This window comes from Lepus europaeus, chromosome 5 (genome assembly GCF_033115175.1).
Source record: "Lepus europaeus isolate LE1 chromosome 5, mLepTim1.pri, whole genome shotgun sequence".
Classification (NCBI taxonomy): Eukaryota; Metazoa; Chordata; class Mammalia; order Lagomorpha; family Leporidae; genus Lepus; species Lepus europaeus.
This window is the reverse complement of record NC_084831.1, coordinates 30,755,064-30,774,386: the sequence shown is the minus strand read 5'-3', so window position 1 is coordinate 30,774,386 and position 19,323 is coordinate 30,755,064. Positions and strand designations below refer to the sequence as shown.

Here is a 19,323-nt window from a genome sequence, read left to right as displayed (position 1 = left end):
CCTGCCACCCATGTGGGAGACCCAGATGGGGTTCCAGGCTCCTGGCTTTGGCATGGTTCAGGCTGGGCCATTGTGGCCATCAGGGGAATGATCAGTGGATGGAAGATTGTCTCTCTCTCTCTCTCTGTAACTCTGCCTCAAGTAAATAATAAAATAAAATTTAAAGAAGAGTACACTGGAAGTCCTTGGCCATGTCAGACTCGGCACTCAGAGTTTGTGTATTTCTGTAGTTACTTCTGAAGGCCCCTTGTGGCTGAGTGTGAGCCGAGTGGCTTTGCCTGACCTGACCATTTACTGGTTTGTGAGCCGGGCCTGCCACTCTCCCTGCACATCTCACAAGACTTATTATTTTCCTCTGGCTATAGCCTTTATGTAATTTGCAGTCAGTGATTAAAATCTTTTTTTTTTTTTAAAGATTTATTTATGTATTTGAAAGAGTTACACAGGTTACACAGAGAGAGAAGGAGAGGCAGAGAGAGAGAGAGGTCTTCTGTCTGCTGGTTCACTCACCAGTTGGCCACAATGGCCAGAGCTGGGCTGATCTGAAGCTAGGAGTCAAGAGTTTTTTCTGGGTCTCCCACGTGAGTGCAGGGGCCCAAGGTCTTAGGCCATCTTCCACTGCTCTCCCAGGCCTTAGCAGAGAGCTGGATCAGAAGTGGAGCCACTGGGACTAGAACTGGTGCCCATATGGGATACCAGCAGTGTAGGTAGTGGCTTTACCTGCTACACCACAGTGCCAGCCCCAAAATCTTCATTTTTCTTTTGCAGAGTGAAAAAAAAGCTCACCCAAGAAAGTTCTCGATAGTGCCAGTGATAGAAAGGAAGAGAAAATGAAGTTGCCTTTTTTTTTCCCCCCATCAGAAAATCGCCATGGAATGTGGAGCTGAGTGGTGCCTGGAATCTCTGATATCAGCAGATCTGCCATGTGTGTCACAGAGATACAAGGACAAGTGCACTGGGAAGTAGTTGGGTTTGTGCAGGAAGTGCTGTTCGAGAGCTGGGACTTGACCTACAGTTGACGAGAGACACAATCTCTAATGGCGTGTTCTTTGTCTTCCCTTCTTTTGGTCTTCTGGTGCAAAGTATTGAGAAATACAACTCCGCTGAAAGACATAGGTGGTTTAGCATTTCTCACTGCTTTATCCTCAAACAACTCATTTATTTATTTATTTATATTTTCATTTTATTTGCCAGGCGCGCGCATGCATGCGCGTGTGCACACACACACACAGACACACACAGACCTTCCGTTGGCTAGTTCACTCCCCAAATGCCTGTTAACAGCCTGGGTTAGGCCAAGCTGAAGGTAGGAGCCCAGAACTCAATCCAGTGACCTAAGTACTTGAGCCATCACCTGGAATCAGAAGTGAGCTCAGGATTCAAGCTCAACCACTTCTACATAGAATGTAGGCCTCCCAAGCAGTGTCTCAAGCCACCGAGCCAGATGACTGCCCTATCAGACAGCTGATTTTTTAAAAAGATTTATGTATTTCTTTTAAAGAGTTACACAGATAGAGGAGAGGCAGAGAGAGAGAGAGGTCTTCCATCCGCTTGTTCACTCCCCAACTGGCTGCAACAGCCAGAGCTGTGCCAATACGAAGCCAGGAGCCAGGAGGTTCTTCTGGGTCTCCCACCTGGGTGCAGGGGCCCAAGGACTTGGGCCATTTTCTGCTGCTTTCCCAGGCCATAGCATAGAGCTGGATCGGAAGTGGAGCAGTGGGAACTCGAACCAGTGCCCATATGGGATGCCGGTGCTTTAGGCCAGGGTGTTAACCTGCAGTGCCACAGTGCTGGCCCCCAGACAGCTAATATTATAAGCAACTTTGTTTTTGTGTTTACAGACTCTTTTAAGGACAGAAATGGAATTACTTGGACTTTTCTGGTTATAGGCTCACAATGTAATTTTCAAAAACACTATGTGATATATAGTGAATTAGGACCTCTGAGAGATCTTTGGAAAAAATCCCTTGCCAATGTCAAGGGTCTCCTATGGAAATCTCCTTTTCCACAGTGGCTTTTTCTTTTTTCTTTCTTTTTTTTTTTAAAGGTAGACAAATGTTCTGGGTAAATGAGCACAGTCCTGCCCTTCCAGTCTTTGGCCAACACATCAACTCCATGATTTGTAAAATAAACAATGTTTATTATACCAGGCAAGGTCAGGGACTAGGAAAGTTTTTTATCTTTCTCTTTTTAAAGATTTATTTGAAAGATGGAGTTACAGAGAGAGGAGAGACAGAGAGTTACAGAGAGAGAGAGAGAGAGAGAGAGAGAGAGAGAGAGAGAGAGAGATCTTCCATCTGCAGATTCACCCCCCCACAAAAAGGCCTCAATGGCCAGGACTGTGCCAGGCTGAAGCCAGGAGGCAGGAACTCCATCTTGGTTTCCCTGTGGGTAGCAGGACTGTTTTCCCAGCACATTAGCAGGGAGCTGGATCAGAAGTGGAGCAGCTGGGACTTGACCTGGGGCTCATATGGCATGCTGGTGTTGCAGACAGTAGCCAAACCCACTGTGCCACAACACTGGCCCCTGGTAGGAAAGTTTTCTGTATTTCCTCTTAGAAATACTTTCGAGACATGAAGGGAAGGATTTTGGTTCTTGCAGTATAGTGGGAACATCTTCGGTTTTTTATTTATTTTAAAGATTTATTTTATTTATTTGAAAGGCTGAGTTACAGAGAGGGAGAGACAGAGATCTTCCACCTGCTGTTCACTCCCCAGATGGCCACAACCGCCAGAATTGGATCAGGCTGAAGCCAGAAGCCAGGAGCTTCTTCCAGGTCTCCCATGTGGGTGCCAGGAGCCCAGGGACTTGGGCCATCTTCTGCTGCTTTCTCAGGCATATTAGCAGGGAGCTGGATCAGAAGTGGAACAGTTGGGACTCAACCCAATGCCTATATGGGATGCTAGCATTGCAGGCTGCTCTTAACCTGATATACCATAACGCAGGGCCCCATCTCCAGTTTTAACCAGAAGGTTAGAAGCTGTCTAACAATCCACCCCACGTCTTGCATTCCAGTAGGATGAGAACATTGATGACAGGGCCACCCAGTTTTGGTCTGCATGTGTGTGGCATTTCAACAGAGTAGGCAGCTGCAACTCTCTGCAGATAAGAGGTAGGAGGTGCAGTATAACAACAAGCCAACATGGAAGAAAGTTCGAGAAACTCACGTGATCTTTGCTTACTGGGTGAGGAAGCACAGTCGGTACAGTGCAGTAAAAATCCACTCTGTTAGCAACCCTAGGTCGAGTGATGAAGTAAATCACTGGAAAGCTGTGGATGAGTCTCTGGGAGACTCTTGCGTGTTAGAACCGCTGCCCCTTGTTTTGTTGTGAGACTGATGCTCTATTCAGTGGAGTCTCCCAAAGTTCTGGTAATCCAAAGAGTGTGTCTAAGGCCTCGTGTCCCACCTTTGGCCTAGAGAACCTGTAGAGTTCGTTTTCAGGCCCCACCCTCACAAGGACAAGATTAATGACCTTAGATTAGACTTGCCTTCTGAGGCCCTCTGGAAGGGAACCTTGACCCAGGAGCGGAAGTGCTGGTGAGCAGATGTCAGTTCCGAAGAATTGGAATTGTCAGAAAATGCAGCACCTCCACGGATGGCTTTCCGGGTTCTTTATCATTTCTCCAGAATGGTTCTGCACTGAACATCCTTGTAATATAGCGTGCACACTCGCTCCAGTGCATCTGTGGTGTAGCTTTCTGGAAGGGTTCTGTTGAAAGGCCTATCCTCTTTCTATTTCATAGCTGCTTCCCCATTGCCTTCCAACAGGCCACGTCAGTTTTTACCGCCTGCTCACAGCCCCCTAATGTGAGGAATGCCATCAGCATTTCTCACCGTTGCCAGCTGGATTGGTCGTATTGCCAAGGTGGTTGGCTGCATTTGGCGGTTCAGGTGTGGGGTGGAAGAACAGGAGTGGGAGAGCTGGGATGGTCACAGAGTGGAAGGAACGCCTCTGAGCGCCACAGCAGCAGGTGTTGTAGATAAGATGACTTGGACAGTGGCCCTTGTCCTCAGGGAGCCGGGCAGTCCCACAGGTCTGGACGCTGGGCATGCTCGCGGTTGACCGAGAAGAGAGGTAGAAGGAAAATGCTGCACATTGCTGCCAACGTTTGTCTGTAGCCGGCGCCCGGGGCAGCTGGAGCCCCACGTCAGATCCCTGTGCTGCGCATGCCGAGGGAGCGAGCACTCGGGACTGAGTCTCGGCTGCACCTTGTTTCAGCATGGGAACTGCAGCTCACAAACCGACCTAAACTGCGCTTGCACTTGTAAAATGCTTGGAAACTTTTTGAAATCTGGGGAAAGGAGAAAATTGGGTGAGAAATACAATCCTCATTTGTCTAGTTCCTTTTATAAATATACAGTGTCTTGTTAGGGATGTGAAAGTTTACTTTCTTATAAAATGATTGTGGGTGGCATTTAAATTTACGATATGATTTGTTCAGACTGTGTTAATCACCCCTAATAGAGTTTATTTATTTATTTATTTAGTGGAAAGGCAGAGTTACAGAGAGGCAGAAGCAGAGAGAGAGAGAGGTTTTCCATCCACTGGTTCACTCCCCAAGTGACTGCAATGGCTGGAGCTGGTCCAATCTGAGGCCAGGAGCCTGGAGTTTCTTCTGGGTCTCCAATGCGGTGCAGGGGCCCAAGGACTTGGGTCATCTTCTCCTGATTTTCTTAGCCATAGCAGAGAGCAGGATTGGAAGTGGAGCAGCCAGAACTCGAACAGGCACTCATGTGGATGCCGGCACTGCAGATGATGGCTTTACCCACTACGCCACAGTGCCAGATCATAGTTTATTTATTTTTTTAGACAGGCAGAGTGACAGTGAGAGAGAGAGAGACAGAGAAAGGTCTTCCTTTTCCGTTGGTTCACCCTGCAATAGCTGCTGCGGCCAGCGCACTGCGCTGATCCAAAGCCAGGAGACCAGGTGCTTCTCCTGGTCTCCCATGCGGGTGCAGGGCCCAAGCATTTGGGCCATCCTCCACTGCCCTCCCAGGCCACAGCAAAGAGCTGGACTGGAAGAGGGGCAACCGGGACAGAATCCAGAGCCCCAATTGGGACTAGAACCCAGTGTGCCGGCGCTGCAGGCGGAGGATTAGCCTAGTGAGCCGCAACACCGGCCCATAGTTTATTTTAAAAATATTTTAATATTGGTGGTGAAAAGCTGATGCTCTTAAATACAAACTGTAATTTTGTCAATTATAGAAAGTGGCAAAAACAAGAAATAATCATCAATATTCAAGGGAAATGAATAAAATGGGTGCATCTGCAGACCAAGTGACTGACCCTGAGGGGTGAGTGTGTGGGAGGGCGAAAGAAGCAGTGAAGGGAAGAGAACTTTATTTTCAGAAAAGTTACTGCAGAGAAGAAAAGCTAAAGAGAATTCTCTTCCTCCCCAAGTTTAATGGATGTGACCGGTTGTGATGTGGAACCTTGCCTATTGAGGTGAATTTAAAAAAAAATTGGATTTGATCTGACTCCCAGTAACTTCTGTGTGAAAATAGGCTGCGGGCTCAGCTCCATCCCACCTATCTATCTAGCCGTCCTTCCACACTCCTGCCACTCCATTGGCAATGGCAACCAATAATTACGGGGCATTTGCCACCTGCCAGATACCGTGTCGAGTGCTTTCCATGTATTGTCTCAAAGGATCTTCCCAGGAAGGCCGTGACGCCAGTGCTGCCATTTTCCTCGCTGTAAAACAGAATCTGAGGGCTTCCCAGTAAGTTAAATATACACTTACCTTATGAGCCAGCAGTTCCCCTCGTTTGTCCGTACCCCAAAGAATTGAAAACAGGTATTAAATCAAAAACTTCTGTAAGGATGTTCACAACAGCTGAATTCACAACAGCCCAAAGCTGAAAACAACCCAAATGTTCATCAGCAGATGAGCAGATAAATAAAAGGTGACAGATTCACAAATGCAATTTTTAAAAGATTTATTTATGTATCTGAAACAGAGTTACAGAGGGAGGGGGTGGAGTGAGAGAGACACTCCTCAAATGGCTGCAATGACCAGGGCTGGGCCAGGCAAAAGCCAGAAACCTGGAACTCCATCTGGGTCTTCCACATGGATGGCAGAAGGCCAAGCACTTGGGGCCATCTTCCACTGCCTTCCTAGCTGCCTTAGCAGAGAGCTGGATTAGAAATGGAGCAGCTGGGGCTCGAACTGGCTGCCATGTGAGATGCTGGTATTGCAGGCAGCTGCTTCACCCACTGTGCCACAGTGCTGGCCCCAGAAGACATCATTTGAAGGCTGGACACTTTAAGTGACTTCCCTAAGGTTCCTTATAACTGTTACATGGGGGAATCACGTTCTATCCCAGTCATCTGGCTCAAGGCTCATGCTTTTTAAAATAATTAATAAAGTAAAAACTTTGGGTCCATTTAGGAGTCTAGGCCATTTTGACTTTGGAAACCAGCGGTTGTGCCAGAGCCCAGCAGAGCCACGGCCTGAATGAAGACCATCTGGTCACCTGTTTTCCCTGCCTTTCATGTCCCTTTCAGGTGGACAATGGCTGTTGCTCACGACTTGGAGATGGAGAGTGTGAACCTGAGTACGGACAAAGAGGGGAAAGAAGAGATAGAGGAAGAGGAGCGGATGAGAGAGGATGGGGGAGGTGCAGCTCCCCCCAAGGCTAGGAAGGTCCACAGGATTGTCTCAAAGTGGATGCTTCCTGAGAAGGTCCGGAGAACCTACTTGGAAAGGGCCAATTGCCTCCCGCCCCCTCTGTTCATCATCGCCATCAGCTTGGCCGAGGTAAATGTGGTGGTGGGTGGGGGTACTGGTCCCCCTGGGGGACCAGACTGGGGGTGGGAAGGGAGGGGCTGAGCGGGGACAGGACAGCACACGTGGAACCTTTGCCTGCCTCTCTCTGGAGCTTCCTCTTTTCCTATGCTCCTGGTCACTGCCGGCCAGGGGTTATGGTCCATTTGTCAGACAAATCCCCTTCCCAGCAGTGATTGCGACTCTACTGGCTCCCTTCATTTTAGCTGGTGGGGTCTTTGGAAATCAGATAATCTTGGGGTTGCAAATTGGCCTTTCCTTATGAGCCAAGTAAGATCGGTTAGCAAGGGCAGTTTGGGCCATATATTTAGAAAAATTATAAATTGCCTTTGAATTTTTGTAGGAAAAAAATTCGACTTTCTAATGGTGCGTTTCTGGGCAACATGTGGTGTGTTTTCAGACTCTGGTCTAGTCTGCCCTTGTTTTCCAGAAAAAACTGCAAGGTCTGGCGAGTGGAATGACTCCCCCCAGGTTGCACCTTGGCGACTGGGCAGCCTCAGGACACTTAGCTTTATCTCCTGTGTTGCAGAGTCTCAGAGTCTTAGAGGCATTGGCAGAGCCTGGCTGCCTGAGGGGAGGGACCTCAGGGACAGTAGGAAGTCCATTTTGTCATCCTCTTGGTCCCCATTTATGTGTCAGCTTCCTTATCAGGGACTGTGCTAATCAGGGTTCTCCAGAAAAACAGAATCAGTAGGGTGTGCACATGTCACATGTGTGTGCATGTGTATAGACAGAGGAAGGGGGACTGGGATTTATATTAAGGAATTCGCTCAAATAATTGTGGAGGCTTGGTAAGTCCGAAGGTTGCAGGGCAGGCGAGCAGGCTGCAGATCCAGGGAGGATTTGCAGTTCAAGGCCGAAGGCAGATGCTTCCAGAATTCTCTCTTCCTAATGAAGGGCACACTTTGTGTATTAAGACCTTCAAATAATTGGATGAGAGCCACCCAATCTGCTTTACTCAAAGTCTACTGATTTAAATGTTAATCTCACCTAAAAAAATACCCTTACAGAAACATCTAGAACAACGTTTGAACAGACATCTGGCTCCCCTAGTACCCGAGCTTCACTGACCAGTACATTAACTGTGGCAGGGAGCAAGCCTCTTAGGGCTCCAGCAGAGACAGGCTTTTATGGAAGCGTTCTTGGCAGCTGTCCTCGGGCTGTCGGGGTCTATCATCTGTAGAGGGGTTTTCTTGTGAGATGGCCTGCAGCTGGGAGGTCACCAGGATCTGGGGCACAGGCAGAAGCTTCAGATGGGTGTCTGCATTCTGTATTCTTTCTGCCCCTCCGAGCCCAGGGATCAGCCGTGGTGCCCGCGCTCGGGTCAGCTGTGAGTGCATGTGGTGGGGGTGGTGAGCGGCGGGCAGGGGCTTGGAGAAGAACGGGACAAGGTCACATGGGACGGAGCACAACTGCTTACACAATGGGTACTGTTCAGAAGGCACTTTTCCGAGAAGGGTCATGGAGCAGGTGCTGAGACATCTGCCTCGCACAGAAATATCAATTGAAAAAAAGGTTAAAGATACATTTTTAATTTCGGAACAACTTCAGTTGTACATACAAGTTGCAAAGGGCATACAGAGAGCTCCTGCACATCACTCTGCCATTTCTCCCACTGGTAATATCCCATTTTCCACCGCACATTTAGCAAAACTCAGAACCTGGCCTTGGTCTGTTGCTACCAACTGAACTTGAGACTTCGTTGGATTTGACCAGGTTTTTCTATGAGTGTCCTCTTCCCAGTCCTCTGCTGCCCTCCGGTCCTGGGTCTCACACTGCACCGAGTTGTCCTGTGTCGCCAGGCTCCTCTGACCTGAGGCTGTTTCTCAGTCTTGTCCACGGAGCCTGTAGAAGGTCCCCCAGTCTGGGTTGGTCTGGTGTTTTGCACATGAGTAGAGTAGATTGTGGGTGTGGGGAAAGAATACCACAGAGGGACATGATCTCATCAGGTTGCATGGTGGAGCAGAAGACATCCGTAGGCCATCACCACGACACTGATGCTCATTGCTTGGTTAAGGCACCGTTTGCCAGGTTTCTCCAGTGTAATGTTAGGATTTTCCCCTTTTCCTGCTGAAGGTAGTGCTGACTCATATTAAGCAGTAAGTGGAAGATCAACCAGTAGGGTGGGGAGATGGGCAGTAGGGATTTAAATGAGGGGAAGGGTTGGTAGAGATCAGGGTGTCCACGAGCACTGTCCCTAACCCTGGCAGGCAGTAGGGCCTGACCAGAGTGGAGGGTGATGGAGACTTTTTTTTTTTTTTTTTTTGAGAGAGAGACTTACAGACAGAGGGAGAGACAGAGAGAAAGTTCTTCATCTGCTGGTTCACTCCCCAGATGGCCACAATGGCCAGAGCTGAGACGATCCAAAGCCAGGAGCCAGGAGCTTCTTCAGGGTCTCCCGCATGGGTGCAGGGGCCCAAGCACTTGGGCCATCTTCTACTGCTTTCCCAGGCCATAGCACAGAGCTGAATTGGAAAAGGAGCAGCCGGGACACGAACTGGCGCCCATGTGGGATGCTGGTGCTGCAGGCAGAGGCTTAGTCCATTCTGGCACAGTGCTGGCCCCTGGTAGAGAGATTTTTTAAAAAGTTTATTTATTTGACAGATAGAGTTAGACAGTGAGAGAGGGACAGAGAGAAAGGTCTTCCTTCTGTTGGTTCACCCCCCAAATGGCCACTGTGGCCAGAGCTACACCGATCCAAAACCAGGAGCCAGGTGCTTCCTCCTGGTCTCCCACGCGGGTCAAGGGCCCAAGCACCTGGGCCATCCTCCACTGCCCTCCCGGGCCACAGCAGAGAGCCGGACTGGAAGAGAAGCAACCAGGACTAGAACCCAGCACCCCTATAGGATGCTGTGTCGCAGGCAGAGGATTAATCAAGTGAGCCATGGCGCCGGCCCCAGTAGAGACATTTAATTGCTGTCCTCTTCTGAGCCTGTGCCATGGGGTGGCCCACTTGAGAGCTCATCTTTGGAAACACCTACTGCACCTGACTGTGGCTAACATTCCTGCCTGCTCCTCCCTGTCAGTTGGCAGTGTTTATTTACTATGCCGTGTGGAAGCCTCAGAAGCAGTGGATCACCCTGGACACAGGCATCCTGGAGAGTCCCTTCATCTACAGGCCTGAGAAGAGGCAGGAAGCCTGGAGGTTTATCTCATACATGCTGGTGCATGCTGGGTAAGGACTGGCAGTGTAGTTCCTGGGGTCAGAGGTGATGATAAAGTGATTGTAACCCCTAATGTGTGTTTGGTGCACTATTATTATTTTAAAATTTTATCTATTTACTTTTATGTAAGAGAGAGACAGAGCTCTCTCATTCATTGGTTTATTCCTCAAGTGTCCACGACATCTGGGGCTGGGCCAGGTCAAAGCCAGGAGCTTGCAACTCCATCTGGTTTTCCTATGTGGGTGGCAGAGAACCAAACAGAGCCATCACTGGCTTGCCTCCCAGGTGAACATCGGCCGTGGGCTAGAGTCAGGAGTCAGCCCAGGGCACCAAACCCAGGCACTCTGATAGGGAATTTGGGCATCCAGGCTGCATCTTTTTATTATTATTATTATTATTATTATTATTATTATTATTTAAAAGATTATTTATTTGAACGGCAGAGTTACAGAGAGGCAGAGAGAGAGAGAGAAGTCTTCCATCTGCTTGTTCACTCCCCAATATGGCCACAATGGCCGGAGCTGCGCTGATCTCCAGCCAGGAGCCAGGAGGTTCTTCTGGGTCTCCCACTTGGGTGCAGGGGCCTAAGCACTTGGGCCATCTTCTACTGTTTCCCCAGGCCATAGCAGAGAGCTGGATTAGAAGTGGAGCAGCCATGACTGGCACCCGTATGGATGCTAGCACTGCAGGTGGCTTTGTCTGCTACACTGTAGCGCCTACCCCCCCCCCCCTGCATCTTAATCACCGCACCCAATGCCCGCCCCCAGGGCTTTATCATTGGTAGGACACTTTCACATCCATTATCTTGTTTGATTTTTCACAACAAGTTCCCTAGAAGGCAAGTATTACTCCCATCGTTCTTTGTCTGAGGCTTAGATGATGTGTGACTTGCTCCAAGTCACACAGCTAGGATGCAGGGCTACGACTTCACTCACTAGTGCTAACTCTAAGGCCGGAGTACTTTATGTTTCATTATAACTGCCTGAAGTCAGTTCTGAAATAGCAATATTAGTGAGTAGAGACCAAGTCATTACCAAACCAACAGCATGGCCCATCTCCAGTCGTTGATGTTGTTAAATGATCCCTTTAGGTTAGGTAGAGGTAGAGCTGAATCACCGGTTCCCTCCGCCACTGCTTCACACTCGCAGAAAGTGAACTTGTGACTGGTGTGCTGAGTGTGTGATGCTGGCATCCAGCCGAGACAATGCAGGCAACGGGAGATCCAGTGTCTTGTTATCGTCTTACATGCTGATGGCTTTCGGTGATCCCACTCAGCATCCTGAGCCCATCCAGCTGCGAGCGCCTTGGTGCGGGCCCCGCCTCTTGGCTGGACTCCCATGATGTCAGGTGAGGCCAGCCTTGTCCATGCAACCTGTCCAGCCCAAGACTTGAACAGATAGATGACTCTTTTGGCTGAGGACTAAGTAGGTATGGGACACAGGACTCAGACAGAGGCTTGGTAAGCCAGAGACGAAACCAGCAATTGCTCTGTACACACTGGTTTCTCACTTACCAAGTAAATCCTGAACAAATGTGGGTCCTGCATTCAAGGGTTTTCAAACTATAAAGAGGAGCAGTCAGCTAAATGTTAGTCTGAGGCAGTACAGCGTAACAGCATACGATAGTTAGTTAACCTTTTTATGCCTCAGGTTCTTCCTCTATAAAATGGGGTAATAGCACCTCCCTCATAAGGGTGCTACAATTAAATGACACAATCGCTCTCATTTTCCCAGTTCCTGACACATAGTAAGGCACTCAGAATTCACAGGGCTGTGTTGCACATTTCACATATGGCGTGGCACAGAGTAGAAATGCTTCCGAATTCACGTAACTAATCATAACAACAACAACAACAACAACAACAGCAACAACAACAGGGGCTTAACCAAATAGAGCCTGTTTTATTTCCTGTTTGAGAACAGAGGTAGGCAGCTGGTTCATCAGCTGAATGAAGCCAGGGCTCTAGGTCCTATCTTGACATCTCTGTCCCCCTGGCCTTTCTCACGTGGTTGCAAGTTGGCTGCTATTAGCACTGTGTTCAAAGTCAAAAGAAAGGGAAGGAGTGACACAGGTGGCGATGCATCATCCCTTTTGTCAAGAGAGGATCTCCCTTTAAACATCTAACGTGCTCTTCCTTGTAATCTCACTGTCCAGAACTATGTGACATGGCTGTCTGTGGCCAGGTCAGTGTGAGCTCCTGCAGCCTCCCTGGAGGAGGCAGACTTGGGATAAGGGAAACAGGTGTTGGGCTAGCTGCAGTAAAATAGCAAAAGACAGAGAGATAGATCAGAAGAGGGATGGCTTTGTGGATGACACAGATTCAATGGATGAATAAAATTTGAATGAAAACAACAACACCAAAACAAAACTAGTATTTCTGGGGCCAGTGTTATGGCTCAGCTGGTTAAGCTGTCACCTGCAGCATCCCAAATCAGAACACCGGTTCAAGTCCTGGCTGCTCCACTTCTAATCCAGCTTCCAGCAAATGAGCCTGGGAAAGTTGTGGAAGATGGCCAAGTGCTTGGGCTCCTGCCAACCCACATAGGAAAGCCAGATGGAGTTCCTGGCCCCAGCCCTGCCTGTTGCAGCCACTTATGGGAGTGAACCAGTGAATGGAAGTTTTCTCTCTCTCTCTCTCTCTCTCTGACTGCCACCTCTTTCTGTCATTCTGCCTTTCAAATAAATAAATTAATAAATCTTAAGAGAACCTCAGTATTTCTGCTCCAGGCACATGGCAGGATTGTGTCTCTGTGCCACTTCTAGTCCTGCCTCAAGCAGCAGAGACGACGGCGGGGGTGGGTGGGGGTGTGGATTCTGTGAGGTTTTTCACTGTTCACCTTCAAGGAGTTCTCAGAGGGCGACATGGCTTTCCTTGACCTTCTTCTTCAACTTCAGGGGCAGACATTTCTAATCCCCTTCATGTGTGAGGTCCCTGGAAACCTGGTGCCCCTCTCCTTGCCAGACCACTGTGTGCCGAACGACGCGTTCCCTGTCCCGCATCTTTGCAGACGGCCTGGCAGTGATGGCCAAGGCTGGGCACGCATGTGGCCCTGAGGGTGACTGATGCCCAGAGAACCTCTCACTGGCTGGGATTTGTTAAGTAAATGACTGCGTGAAAAATACAAACGCTGAAGCTAATACAAAAGCTGCTGTTCTGTGGAAGATGCAGCCCCTGTGTTGCTTTTCAACATTTTGGTTTAATCTGAAATCTCCTTTAAAGATAATAAAAAGCATTGTGGGAGTTTTTAAATTTTGTTCAGAGACTCTCCAGAGATGTTTGTGGGGTTTGACAAGCAAGCTGATATGAATTTCATTTAAAATAAATACATCTAAAAATTTATTTATTTATTTTCATTTTATTTGAAAAGCAGGAAGAGAGAGAGAGAGAGAGAGGCTTCTGTCCACTTGTTCTTTCCTAAAATCCCTGCAATAGCCAGGGTTGGGCAAGGATGAAGCCAGGAACCCAGAACTCCATCTGGGTCTCCCATGTGGGTGGCAGGGACCCACGTACTTGGGCCAATCTCTGCTGCTTTCTCAGGTGCATTGGCAGGGAGCTGGATCCGAAGTGGAGCAGATGGGGTTTGAATGGGATGCTGGCGTCACAATGCTGGCCCCAGATGGAGCCTTCGTAATCAGTGTCTAAACCGCCAGGCCAAAAATTCCTCCCCAACCCTAGATTTTTTTTTTTTTTAAATTTTTGACAGGCAGAGTGGACAGTGAGAGAGAGAGAGACAGAAAGGTCTTCCTTTGCCATTGGTTCACCCTCCAATGGCTGCTGCGGCTGGCGCACCGCGCTGATCCGAAGGCAGGAGCCAGGTGCTTCTCCTGGTCTCCCATGGGGTGCAGGGCCCAAGCACTTGGGCCATCCTCCACTGCACTCCCGGGCCACAGCAGAGAGCTGGCCTGGAAGAGGGGCAACCAGGACAGAATCCAGTGCCCCGACCGGGACTAGAACCTGATGTGCCGGCGCCGCAAGGCGGAGGATTAGCCTATTGAGCCACGGCGCCAGCCACCTAGATTTTTTTAAATATAAAAATTGTAATAAAAAGCACCCATGTTGAAATATGTTATGTGCCAAATTATAGTATATGAAAGGTACATTAGCGCATGTTCTTAAGTAACTTTCTATGTAGAATTGGGAAGGAAGTTTCCCTTGACATCGCTGTTTTATTAAATATCCTGAGGTTGCCACACAGGCTGTTTGAAAACCTATTGAAATGTAAACTACTGGGCCTGTGTTGTGGTGTGGCAGGTGCAGCTGCTGCTGGTGTCGCTGGCATCCCATTTGAGTGCTGGTTCATGTTCCAGCTGCTCCTCTTCTGGTCCAGCTCTCTGCTAATGCACCTGAGAAAGCAGCAGAAGATGGACCCAGGGCTTGGGCCCCTCACCCACATGGGAGACCTAGAGAAGCTCCTGGCTCCTGGCTTGAGCCCGGCCCAGCCCTAGCCAATGCAGCCACTTGGGAGTGAACCAGCAGTTGGAAGACCTCTCTCTGTCTCTCCCTCTCTCTCTGTAACTCTGCCTCTCAAATAAATAAGGGCATACGCTCTGGGTTCGGCACAGCATTCATGACAATGTTTGTTTCCGCAGTGTTCAGCACATCGTGGGCAACCTTTTCATGCAGCTCGTGTTGGGCATTCCCCTGGAAATGGTGCACAAGGGCCTCCGAGTGGGGCTGGTGTACCTGGCCGGCGTGATTGCAGGTCAGTTCCCCGGGTCAGGGATGGAGGAGGGAGGGCAATGCAATCGGTGCCTCTGGACTTTGGGAGTAAAAGCAGAGGGGGTAGTGTGCCTTTGAGTAGGAATTGGTTGTGCTGCAGGCTGAGCATCAGTGAGCATTTAGTTAGCGATCAGATGTTAGAGGTCACATCAGCCCCTGAACTCAAGTCGCTGTGCCTGGCCCCAGGTCTTTCACTCTCAGCCTGGGTTTGGCTCCCTGGCAACTGCAAGTTCCAGGTGCAGGGTCCATACCTAAAACCAGAGCACAGAGGCCCTTGGGTGTCAGACAACTGATTTTGGCAAGCAACCTGAGCAGATTTGTGTTTCTGAAAGACAACTTTCAGGCAGTGTGGAGACCAATTAAAGGGGTGGGGGAGTGGGACTAGGCCCCAGGGCAGTGGTCACCAAAACCGGGTGTGCCCAAAATGACCCGTTATGGTGTGGGATGAATACACTACAATGCTTATCTGTTTAATTATTGGAAACATCTTTAACAGTTAAACTTTTAAAGGTTTGCTTATTTTTATGTATTTGAAAGGCAGACAGAGAGAGATCTACCATCTACTGGTTCACTCCCCAAATGCCAGCAACAGCTGGAGCTGGGCCAGGCCAGAGCCCGGAGGCTGGAACTCAATCTGGGTCTCCTGTGTGGGTGGCAGGGACCCACGTACTGGAGCTGTCGGCTGCTGCCTCCCGGAGTGCACATTAGCAGGAAGCTGGAGCTGGAGGGGAGCCGGGACTTTAACCCAGGCAGTCCAGTAAGGGGTATGGTGTCCCAAGCAGCATCTTAACCCCTGTGTCAACTGTCCACCTCTTACAAAGTCGAGCCTTTAGTTTGTAGATAAGTGTATTTACGGCACTTGTGAGAAATAATACCTGAGATCTCATGGGCCCATTAGCTCATTCCCCCCACTCCCGCCATGCTATGGTCTTGCAGAACTTGAGTATAGAATCACAACCAGGACCTCCACATTCATCTGGTCGGCTACGACGCAGTCCCCACACTCCCAGGGTTCCTCCCACTGTCCTTTTATAGCTGTATTCTCTCCCTCTCACTCCCCCATTTTCCTTTGCCCTTGGCAACTACTTATCTGCTCCCTATAACTTTGGCATTTCACAAATGTTATACAGAAGGACTGAGCCAGTGTGTAGTCTTGGGAGTGGCTTCACTCAGCGTGGTGCTCTGGGGGTCCGCCCTGGTTGTTGCCTGTATCAGTGGTTCATTCCTTTTCCGTGCTGCGTGCCGTTCCGTGGTATGGATGTGCCACTGCTTGTTTAAACAGGTGCCCATTGAAGGACATCTGGGTTCTTGCCAGGTTTTTAGGTTTTTAAGAATAACAGTGCTATAAACATTTGTGTACTTTTTTATGAACCTAAGTTCAGGGTTTTTTTTTTTTTTTTTTTTTTGATAGGCAGAGTGGACAGTGAGAGAGAGACAGAGAGAAAGGTCTTCCTTTTGCCGTTGGTTCACCCTCCAATGGCCGCTGCGGTAGCGCGCTGCGGCCGGCGCACTGCGCTCCAATGGCAGGAGCCAGGTGCTTCTCCTGGTCTCCCATGGGGTGCAGAGCCCAAACACTTGGGCTATCCTCCACTGCACTCCCTGGCCACAGCAGAGAGCTGGCCTGGAAGAGGGGCAACCGGGACAGGATCGGTGCCCCGACCGGGACTAGAAGTTAAGTATTTATGTCTCTTGGGTAAATTCCCAAGAGCACAGTTCTAGTTCATATGATAGAGATACATTTCATTTTTAAAGAAAACTCCAGGGGCTGGCATTATGGCACAGTGGGTTCAGCTGCTGTCCATGATGCTGGCATCTCACACAGGAGCGCTGGTTTGAGCCCTGGCTGCTCCACTTCCCAAATCCAGCTGCCTGATAATGCTCTTGGGAAAACAGCAGCAGATGTCCCAAGTCCTTGGGTCCCTGACACCCATGTGGGAGGCCTGATGGAGTTCCTGGCTCCTGGCTTTGGCCTGGCTTAGCCCAGGCTGTTGTGATCATTTGGGGAGTGAACTAGTGGTTGGAAGATCTCTCTGTCTGTCACTCTGCCGGTGAAGTAGATAAATAAGTCTTAAAAAAAAGAAACCAGAGGCCAGCACTGCAGCTCACTTGGCTAATCCTCTGCCGGCAGTGCTGGTACTCCGGTTTCTAGTCCTGGTTGGGGCACTGGATTCTGTCCCAGTTGCTCCTCTTCCAGTCCAGCTCTCTGCTGTGGCCCAGGAAGGCAGTGCAGGATGGCCCAAGTCCTTGGGCCCTGCACCTGCATGGGAGACCAGGAGGAAGCACCTGGCTCCTGGCTTCGGATCGGCCATTTGGGGGGTGAACCAACGGAAGGAAGACCTTTCTCTCTCTCTCTCTCTCCCTCTCTCTCTCTCTCTCTCTCTCACTGTCTAACTCTGCCTGTCAAAAAACAAACAAACAAACAAAAAACCAGAAAACACTCTGTTTTCCAGAATATCTGTTCCATTTTACATTTCCCCTAGCAGTGGATAAGTGCTTCAGTTTGTCCACATTTTGCATTTTTGATGCTGTCACTGGTTTTAGTTTAACCAGCTCTGGTAGCTGTAGAGTGCTATTTCATCGTGGTTTTAATTTGCATTTCCCCAGTGAACAGCTTTTCCTGTACTTATCTGCCATCTGTCTGTCTTCTTCAGTGAGTCTGTGCATTTAAAAAAAATTTTTTTTGTACCAATGAATGTTGGACGTTTTATATATGTTCTAGGTACTAGTCCTTTATTGAATGTGTATTTACAAATCTTTTCTCCTAGTCTGTAGCTTACTTTTCATTCTCTCTTTCTTAAGGTTCATTTATTTGTTTTAAATGCAGTTAACAGAGACAGAGACAGAGAGAGATGGAGAGATATTCCATCCGCTGGTTTGCTCTCCAAACAGTCTCAGTGGTTGGGGCTGGGTCAGGTCGAAGCTAAGAACCAGAAACCCCATCCGGGTCAGGGAGCAGAATCCAAGGCAAGGCAGTGGGGACGCCAGCACCGCACGCAGTGGCTTGTTAACCTGCGGCACCACAGCGCTGGCCCCTCTTTCTCTTGACAAGGTTTTTCACAAAGCCCAAGTTTTAAATGTCGATAAGGTCCAATTTTCTATGTTTCCTTCAATGGACTGTGCTTTGGAGTTATGTCTAAAGACTTTCCTGAGCCCTGGGTCCTGAAAGTTTTTTTCTGTATTATTTTCTGGAAGTTATAGTTTTATGATTTCCGTTTGGATATGTGATCCATTTTGAGTTAGTTAGTTGTGGCATAAGGTATGAGGTTCAAATTCAGGCTCCTTTTGTTTGTTTTGCCTGTGTATTTCCAGTTATGCCAGAACATTTGCTGAAAAGACCGTCCCTCCTGCATAGAATGGCTGTGCGCCTTCAACAGAATTCCCTGCCTGGGTTGGCTGGGGCTGCTGTGATGTTTTTTTGTTCCAGCAACCTGTGTGTCTCTCTCTCCACCAAGACTGCACAGTCTTGATTATCGAAGCTGTATAGTAAGTCTTGAAATCACTAAGAGTGATTCCCCACTATACTCTTCATTTTCAAAATCATTTTAGCTGTTCTAATTCTTTCACCTTTCCATATAAATAGTGCAATAATTCTGTCTGTATCTTTAAAACTTTTTGCTGGAATATTAGTAGGACTTGCATTAAACCTGCACATCCATTGGGGAAGAATTGACATCTTCATTATCTTGCGTCTTTCAGTCCATAAAGAGTATGTCTTTTATTTGCATCTCCGAAGTGGGCTTGTATTTTTAATTTTAGTGTACATCTGTTTGCTGCTGGTATTTAGAAGTATAATTAATTTTTGTATGTAGCTCTTGAATCTTGTGATCTTGCTGAACTCAGTAAAGGGTTCTAGGTTTTTTATTTTCCTATGTGTTTTTCAGATTTCTTGGGATTTTCATGTTATCTGCCAGTCATCATGCATCTGAATGAGCTCATTTTGAATTACTCTAACAAAATAGCTGAGGCAGACCACGCATGAAGCAGAGTGTCTTACTTAGCTCACAGTTCTGCAGGCTCAAGGGCATGGCACCTGCTCAGGCTCAGCTCTGGCGTGGACCCTCTGGACCACGCCACTTCATGGCAGATGACAACGGTGGGAGCAGGGGTGGGAAAGGGGATCACATCTCACGCAGGAAGCCACAGAGAGACGAGGTGGGGCCAAGCTCAAGCTTTTACAGCAACCTCTCTCAAGGGCTAACCAGGGTCCTACAAGAGATAACGTAATCCCTTTCAAGGGCCTGGGACCTCCCACTGCTCCCCTGCCCCCAGTCTGAAATCTTCCACCGCCTCCAAATACCACCGTCCTGGGCACCACGCCTCCGACACCTGAGTCCCCGTGAGGGGACACGGAAACCTCAGCGCCATCCACACACAGGGATGCTTTTATTTCTGCTCTCCAAAGCACGTGCCTCTTGTTTCCATTTCTTGCCTTGAGCACTGCCAGCACTTCCAGAGCTGTTGCTGAATAAGAGTGGTGAGAACACACATCCTTGCCTGCTTCCTGATCTTAGCCAGAAAGCAGTCTGTCTTTTTTGTTGTTGTTGTTTATTTATGTTGATCTATTTGAAAAACAAAGTGACAGAGATAGAGAGAAACAGAGATCTTCCCTCTGCTGGTTCACTCCCCAGTTGCCTGCAGCAGCCAGGGCTG

The 19,323-nt window shown here is 48.8% G+C and overlaps 1 protein-coding gene across 3 annotated transcripts in view; it reads left to right on the top strand.

The window, feature by feature from the left end:
* The window catches only part of RHBDL2 (rhomboid like 2), a 53,113-nt gene that overhangs the window by 11,891 nt on the left and 21,899 nt on the right, over positions 1 to 19,323 (top strand). For all 3 annotated transcript variants that reach the window (XM_062191015.1, XM_062191016.1, XM_062191017.1), the window contains 3 exons: positions 6,510 to 6,762; positions 9,816 to 9,964; positions 14,544 to 14,656. In XM_062191015.1, the coding sequence (XP_062046999.1) occupies positions 6,517 to 6,762; positions 9,816 to 9,964; positions 14,544 to 14,656 (508 nt within the window). In that variant the 5' untranslated portion in view covers positions 6,510 to 6,516. The remainder of the gene's footprint in view (positions 1 to 6,509; positions 6,763 to 9,815; positions 9,965 to 14,543; positions 14,657 to 19,323) is intronic.